The sequence below is a fragment of the Mizuhopecten yessoensis genome, unplaced genomic scaffold (assembly GCF_002113885.1).
Source record: "Mizuhopecten yessoensis strain PY_sf001 unplaced genomic scaffold, ASM211388v2 scaffold4121, whole genome shotgun sequence".
NCBI lineage: Eukaryota > Metazoa > Mollusca > Bivalvia > Pectinida > Pectinidae > Mizuhopecten > Mizuhopecten yessoensis.
Genome location: NW_018405386.1, coordinates 1,254,767 through 1,263,464, shown reverse-complemented (window position 1 = coordinate 1,263,464; position 8,698 = coordinate 1,254,767). Strand labels below are relative to the sequence as shown.

At 35.2% G+C, this 8,698-nt stretch overlaps 1 protein-coding gene across 1 annotated transcript; it reads left to right on the top strand.

Moving 5' to 3' along the window:
- Positions 1-3,097: 3,097 nt before the first annotated feature.
- LOC110448537 lies at positions 3,098-7,930 on the top strand. Its single transcript, XM_021494823.1, has 4 exons — positions 3,098-3,179; positions 4,279-4,394; positions 5,056-5,150; positions 7,841-7,930. Exons 1-4 carry the CDS (start codon positions 3,103-3,105, stop codon positions 7,886-7,888), a joined length of 336 nt encoding a protein of 111 aa, XP_021350498.1. The 5' UTR covers positions 3,098-3,102; the 3' UTR covers positions 7,889-7,930.
- The last annotated feature ends 768 nt before the right edge of the window (positions 7,931-8,698 follow it).

Here is an 8,698-nt window from a genome sequence, read left to right as displayed (position 1 = left end):
GGAGCCAAGTGTTTATTTTATAAGCAATGGTTTGAAAAGGGTGTTTTAATTATAAATGACTTATTAAAAGATAATAACTCTGGTATTTTCTATAGTTTTATAGAATTTTCACAAAAATTTGATGTAAAAACTAACTTTCTCACATATCAAGGTATTATTAATACTATAAAAAACTACATGTCCAATGATGATACTTTAAATACTTTGATTAGTTATCCATACATACCCTTAAATTTAGAAATATTTATGAGGCAAAAAAAAGGAACTCAAGATTTTTATAAGTTGTTGTGCCAAAATAGTACCATATCCACTGGGAAAAACAAATGGAATGAATTGTTTGAATTTGATGATGACACATGGAAATTGATATATATGCTTCCATTTACAGTAACTAGAAATTCAAAATTACAATGGCTTCAATACAGAATAAATCAACACATTTTAACAACAAACTCTTATCTAGTTAAAGCAGCTCTTACCGATAGTGCTCTTTGTTTTCAATGTAAGACTGAAATAGAGACAATAATTCACACACTATGGGAATGTGAGAAAGTACAAGACTTTTTACAAAATTTTGAATTCCTTCTTGATGCATTGTTAATCCCATTTGGTTTTAACAAGGAAACCTTCATTTTCGGTTTATTTAATCAAAATAGTATCAGTAGTAGGGTAGATAATACCATAATTTTACTTATAAAACAATATATTTATAAATCGAGATGTTTACAAATGTCATTGTCAGTAGCTGCACTTAAGAACGTTATCAAGGACACATATTTTACTCAGAGATATATTGCTGTTAATAAAAGTGAATTATTTTTATTGAAATTCAATACTGAATGGAAAAAATGGGAAAGTCTAATTAATATTGCTTAAACCCTGTCTTTGCCAAAATATGAACATATAACTATCGAGTTTTCTTATATAAACATGTACTTCTAAATACTTATATGTAAAACTTCTTGAACCTTCCAACACATCTATATAGCTTCTTTATTTCTCAATATCCACCCCCCCTCGTTTTTCTTTTTTTTTTTTTCTCTCTCTCTTAGTCTTACTTTCCCTTCTATACCTCTAGGACCTGCTCTAACCTCTTTTCTATCACTTCTAAACAATGCTTTTATATAACGGACACAATTTAGATGGAATTTAATTATACATAAACATAATTAATTATTAATTATACCTGGAAATATGCAGTTTTATTATAAATGAATATTTAATGAATGAATTGTAATGTGCGAGAGGAATAATGTTTATGTATGATATATTTGCATTGTTATAAATTTGGAAAAAATAAAAAATTACAAAAAAAAATAATATAATACCTACTTACCGTCCACACCACTCAACAGAAATTGACTGCATTTTATGCCATAAACAATGGCGTGTTGTTCTAGTTCCTAGAATATACACATTGAATGTCTGAATACAAACCTAATTGACCGGCAGGTGGAAATTTGCTTGACATGTCTCTTGACTTTGGTGTTCCGCAAGGCTTTGCGCTGGGACCAAAAAAGTGCTGTATTCGAATCTGATTGGAGATATCTGCCACAAACAAATGTCAAACAATGCTGACGATGTTTTCTTAGAACAGTTGACGGAATTTCTCTTTTTCGTTTGAAGTGTGCTTGAAGGACATCAGTTTCTGGACAAACTCCATTATGTGTTGAAATTGAACAAAGCAAAACTTGTTCATTTGCTACCTACATTACAGCTCTGGGTTAGTACCAGTGTCGCATGGCCGTGCCATTTGTGACGATATCAAAGACCTTCTTAGAAACGTTTCCGGCTACAGAAAAGCAAGTACCAGTCATTTTCTGACAAAAGACGACTTCAAGACACTAGTCCATGTATTGGTAACATCTTAATTAGAGTACAGGGAAGTGCCGTACTATATGGAATTCATGACACTCCGTTGAAGGGTCTACAGAGAGGGCAAAATAAAAAAGTCCCGTCAACAGTTTCCGCTCGGTTGTTTCCCATCTTGTCCATTTATCCTGAAACCCAATCTTTCCTGTTACTCTCCAAAATTGGACGTTACGATAGTCCCCTAACCTATACCCCGCAAACGCAAATGAACCAAACAGAAGTTTTTGTATTATTATCTGTCCCATAATGAACCTAAAGAGCATTTTTTTTGAATTTCGTCCAATCAGACGCTGCGGCGGCCATCTTGGATGGCAGTTAAAAAAATATTTCTTGAATATACGCATGCCCACCAGTTTTAATGCGAAGTTTCGATGTAATCAGACTCACGGTTTCCGGGAAAAGGTTAGGACAAGTTCACGGCTAAAAGAAAAGGGGTAAAAAAGATCAAATAATAAAGTATCTGAATTAGGGAAATATGGGCAGTTTTCCGCCAAAGCTCTTTAAAAATTTATACTTGAATAATTAAATATCTACTAGTATACTATGTGCTGGCTTATAAAATGACGTTTAAATTTTGAGAAAATTCATTCAAATATTAACAAAATAAATCCATTTGAGATTCTGCGATCTTTGACCATCGGAGCACCGTTCCCTTGCGATGCCAGTACAACATATGTATACAATATATATATAAAAAAAATAAAAAATGACAAGAGTTTCTTATTACCTCCCTAGCGCTTTCATCTCTTTCTATAAAATATAATTTTATTATGCATAATGTTTATAGCGTGATAAAAATTCGTTGTATAGATTTTAAGCCAGGTTTATGGACTGATATAACCTGTTGAAGCTTAGTATTCCCTTCGCCTTCGACTTGAGGGAAACGAATTATTTAAACAGGTTATATGAACTGATATATCCGCCCTAAAACCTTCATTACTAATAATATACTTATAAATCAACTAACTTTGTCTTTTTTGTGTCCTTTGTGACACACTAGGCCTATTTACAGGAGATACTTTTCAGTACACCAGTTGTTGATGCGGGGTCAAAGTGCGCAATAAAATCTGCTTTAGACAGCTGGTCATATATAGGTTTTAAATTTGGATGGCCATTTAAACGAAAATCTATACAAGTCTTACCTTGATAATCTTAACATTAAGCAACGTGTTGCAGTGTTGTGTACAAAACAAAATATCGCAACATGATCTAGACAGAACAGAATACAATATGGCTACACTAAGCGCGGTCCTGCTTTTCCTGGTAGTGTTATCGGCTGCAGGGAGACGACGCCCATGTGCTGACGAGTAAGTATTTGAGTAACAAAAACAGCAATTTACATTAAGGTTTCTATGGTAACCAATTTTGAAAAACTAACGTGTTTTTGGAGCTATGATAGATATTTCCATTCATGTGAAATTAATGAAACCGGAGTGGGTTTTTTTTTGGCGAACTAAACTGAAAAGAATCATTACGAGTTTCATCAATCTCACATGAAATGGAAACGAAGATCTTCAATGCATCATAATCAAAAAATGTTTTTAATAATGCGAAAATGCACACCCGTGTCATTTTGAAGTCTCAATTCCGACATTTTTGGTCTATATATCTATTATCTCCATTTTGTGACGTCATAATATTATCTATAGAAGTCATTACACCGTTTCATTATCTTTTAATGACGAACAATAGGTTATGATATATGAATTCAAAAGCAAAATATATGACATGGTTGTATTAACTGAAAAACAAAGTAAACATGTGATAAATTAACTTCTGTATAAGTTTACGGGAACATCACCGCTAATCATTTATCACCAAGTCAATCTGATTAAAACCAGATCTTTGATTCCACTCCCGATACTGCGCCATTTATACTTTGGAAAAAACCCATATATATTTCCGTTGTACGCAAACTTACACCACAATGTTAGCGGGAAAAGTGATAAAATTAGCAAAAATAAATATTATTCAATTTTGGAATAATTGCTATGTAAAATAATGCGTTGTACAAATATACAGTGGACCCTGTCTAAACCGGACACTACTTGGTCTTAGCTATTTGGCAGGTTTGTAGAGAGGAGATTTACTAGAGAGGATGGATGGGACCGTAAAACAATGCCGGTTTGTATGAATAGACAGAATCCGGTTTAGCTAGAGTTTAATTACTATCATCAAAGAAAACATTTCCAGGGACCAAACATGTCTAGCCGGTTTAGACAAAGATCCGGATTCGACCGATTCCGGTTTACACAATGTATATTTGAAATCTAAAAGCTCACAACTCGTCGCTAGCTTTTGGTAGGACTCACATCTCGCATCTGTCACCAAGAGATGATGGTATTTCGTGGATGCTTCTGTGTTACGAACCAATATACCTTTTAATTTTCTCGTGTTTCTGCACAGTTGTGACTGCCGCATGTCAAAGGGACACAGATGTGTGTACAGACTGGAGAAAAACAATCTGGTTCACTGCTCCTTGAAGGACAGATCAGCTGACGGTGGATGTTTTTGCTTGAGAAGTAAGCAAATAGTGATTTTATCTTTATCAATAGTAATAACTAATTAATATCAATAGTAATAACTAATAAATATCAACAGTAGTTACTAATAAAGAATCTGACATCTATGCATTATTGGGAGGTTGGTATTTCTTATTATGTTTTTAACTAACGAGGTGAATATGTGGTTATATGATCCTTAGAAAGTAATATCAGCTGACAAGAAAACGAGACTTATATCACTATTCATGTCCATATAACCACACATTTACCGAAATAACTATCATTAATTGTTATATTAGTTGCAAAATAATGTTATAATCATGAAACAAGATGAATCGCATTAAAACTGTACACAGGAAAGTACCGTGAAAGAAAGAGCAGGTCAATATTCGTTTGACTACGTCTCCTCAATATCGTATAACGTCACAATGTTCTCTGACAAATGCAATACTCTTCTCTTGACAGTTTTCTTGCGATCCATCTTGTTTAATGATAAAACGTCATAATCTCATAATTAACACAGCAATTTGGACTCGTAACTTGTCTGGAAATACATGTATTTTTTTCATACAGATTTGCAAAACATGTTTTGCTTTTAACTGAAAAACAGGTCATATTGGATTCCATATTAAAGTTTATTTCATTTAAGTGATATCACTTTAACTATGTTATGATACAGGTTGTGTGATGATGGACGGGACGATGATCAGGAAGAGGAAGACGATCAGTAGTAACTGTAATAACTGTACCTGTGTAACACCGACCAATAACAAAGTTTGTATCATAAACAACAGATGTCATACCATAGAACTGTCAAATTTTAACAAGTAATTATATATACATGTGTATATAAACTATCAGTGGATGTCATATTTTCTTTTCCTACTAAATGTAATTATATCTGAATGTTTCGGATCCAATGCCAATAACATCTATCCCATAGGTTCATGAAAAAAATCATCGCCATTTATTAGATTTCTGGACATGGGATATTCTTGTTCACCTCTAAACGTGTGACGCTGGTTGCGACCATAACTGACCTGAGTTGCATCGTTTGTGGCCATCAACGAAATGTGTGACGTTATTTACGATCGTAAATGAGATGTGTTGCACAGATGTGTGACGTTGTTTACGGTCATCACTGATATGTGTGCCGTTGTATACGGTCATCACTGAGATGTGTGACTTTGTTAACGGTCATCACTGAGATGTGTAACGTTGTTTACCGTCATCACTGAGAATTGTGACGTTGTTTGAGGTCATCACTGAGATGTGTGACTTTGTTAACGGTCATCACTGAGATGAGTGACGTTGTTTACGATCATCACTGAGATGTGTGACGTTGTTTGCGGTCATCACTGAGATGTGTGACGTTCTTTACGGTCATCACTGAGATGTGTGACGTTGTTAACGGTCATCACTGAGATGTGTGACGTTGTTAACGGTCATCACTGAGATGTGTGACGTTGTTAACGGTCATCACTGAGATGTGTGACGTTGTTAACGGTCATCACTGAGATGTGTGACGTTGTTTACGGTCATCACTGAGATATGTGACGTTATTTACCGTCATCACCGAGATGTTTGACGTTGTTAACGGTCATCACTGAGATGTGTGACGTTGTTAATGGTCATCACTGAGATGTGTGAGGTTGTTAACCGTCATCACTGAGATGTGTGACATTGTTAGCGGTCATCACTGAGATGTGTGACGTTGTTAATGGTCATCACTGAGATGTGTGACGTTGTTTACGGTCTTCACTGAGATGTGTGACGTTGTTAACGGTCATCACTGAGATGTGTGAATTTGTTTACGGTCTTCACTGAGATGTGTGACCTTGTTAACGGTCTTCACTGAGATGTGTGACGTTATTTACGGTCATCACTGAGATGTGTGACGTTGTTAACGGTCATCACTGAGATGTGTGACGTTGTTTACGGTCATCACTGAGATGTGTGACGTTGCTAACGGTCATCACTGAGATGTGTGACTTTGTTAACCGTCATCACTGAGATGTTTGACGTTGTTAACGGTCATCAGTGAGATGTGTGACGATGTTAACGGTCATCAGTAAGATGTGTGACGTTGTTAACGGTCATCACTGAGCTGTGTGACGTTCTTTACGGTCATCACTGAGATGTGTGACGTTGTTTACGGTCATCACTGAGATGTGTGACGTTGTTAACGGTCATCACTGAGATGTGTGACGTTGTTAACGGTCATCACTGAGATGTGTGACGTTGTAAACGGTCATCACTGAGATGTGTGACGTTGTTAACGGTCATCACTGATATTTTTGACGTTGTTAATGGTCATCACTGAGATGTGTGACGTTGTTAACGGTCATCACTGAGATGTGTGACGTTGTTTACGGTCATCACTGAGATGTGCGACGTTGTGTACGGCCTTCACTGATATGTGTGAGGTTGTTTACGGTCATCACTGAGCTGTGCGACGTTGTTTACGGTCATCACTGAGATGTGTGATGTTGTTAAGGGTCATCACTGAGATGTGTGACATTGTTAACGGTCATCAATGAGATGTGTGACATTGTTTACTGTCATCCCTGAGATGTGTGACATTGTTTACCGTCATCACTGAGATGTGTGACATTGTTGAGTGTTATCCAATATTGAAATGTGTGACATTGTTTACCGTCATCCCTGAGAAATGTGGTATTATTTACTATCATCCCTGAGAAATGTGACATTGTTTCCGATTGTCACCGAGTCCTGAGACATTATTTACTGTCATCACTAAGATGTGTGACATTGTTTACTGTAATCATCGAAATGTGTGACATTGTTTACTGTTATCCATGAGAAATGTGGTATTATTTACTGTCATCAGTGAGATGTGTGACGTTGTTTACGGTCATCACTGAGATGTGTGACGTTGTTAACGGTCATCACTGAGATGTGTGACGGTGTTTACGGTCATCACTGAGATGTGCGACGTTGTTAACGGTCATCCCTGAGATGTGCGACATTGTTTACCGTCATCACTGAGATGTGTGACATTGTTTACTGTTATCCAATATTGAAATGTGTGACATTGTTTACCGTCATCCCTGAGAAATGTGGTATTATTTACTATCATCCCTGAGAAATGTGACATTGTTTCCGATTGTCACCGAGTCCTGAGACATTATTTACTGTCATCACTGAGATGTGTGACATTGTTGAGTGTTATCCAATATTGAAATGTGTGACATTGTTTACTGTCATCCCTGAGAAATGTGGTATTATTTACTGTAATCCCTGAGAAATGTGACGTTGTTTACGCTGAGTTTTTCTTTAAAGTTCTGATGAAATGTTCTGTTTTCAGGTCTGTCTGTAATAGTTTATACATATTTTTTTATCAAATAGTTGTAATTATTCAATGCCTGAAATTATAGATAAATTACACACAAATCTTTATCATGGGGAAAACTGAGACTCACATTCATTTATTTCTCTTCCAGGCCACGTGTGTCAGCAGCCTTGTGGATTGTCGGTCCAACATTGTCTAGCAGTTACAGTATTAGGGGGAAAATGAATAAAAACGCAATTTACAAACCAATCCTTGGTATTTTTCATTTTCTGTTCTTTCGTTTATGTGTTTTCTTGTGTAAGTTAAAATTTTGATTGTTTCAGGTTTTATACCTAACTACATTCATCAGACTGGATGTTGTAAAGATCTAAGATAAAAAAAATCAAAAAGAAGCTAGATAAGTTTAAACAGATTTTCAGACTGGATGTTTTACATTATTGGAGATTGGATAATAATAATAATAATAATAATAATAATAATATACAACATTTATATAGCGCCCTATATAATTTGTAAAATTACTCTAGAGCGCTTTACAACATATGGATAATAGTAATGGTTATAATTGTGAAAACAAAAAACAAAGGCTTACAATCACTTTTATACATTTAAGTAAGCAATGTGCACATAATTGAACAAATAAAAGGGTGGTATTTACATGACGTCTATACAAAGATTCTTAAATGAAGACGTGAAGAGGTGAGTTTTGATGTCCCTCTTGAACTTGGCCATGGTATTTGACTTTCTAATAGCAGATGGTAAGCTATTCCACAACGTAGCCGAAACCCTCCTAAAGCATTTGTTTCCGTAGGTCACAGNTTCATTAGTAAATTGGTGTTTACTTACATTTATCAAATACTGAATTTTTATCTAGATTTTTGATATAGTTTTTTTCATTTTGTTTTTTGCAGTAGCTTTTTATAAGGGCTGATGAAAATATTCAAACTATTAAAACCTGGGTGTAGACAATGGACATACAAAAATACCAGTGATATTTCCAAAAACAAAT

Coding starts and splice junctions, on each gene's coding strand:
- LOC110448537 (XM_021494823.1), top strand. CDS start 3,103: ATGGCTACACTAAGCGCGGTCCTGCTTTTCCTGGTAGTGTTATCGGCT. Junction 3,180..4,278: donor CGACGCCCATGTGCTGACGA/GTAAGTATTTGA, acceptor GTTTCTGCACAG/TTGTGACTGCCGCATGTCAA. Junction 4,395..5,055: donor TGGATGTTTTTGCTTGAGAA/GTAAGCAAATAG, acceptor GTTATGATACAG/GTTGTGTGATGATGGACGGG.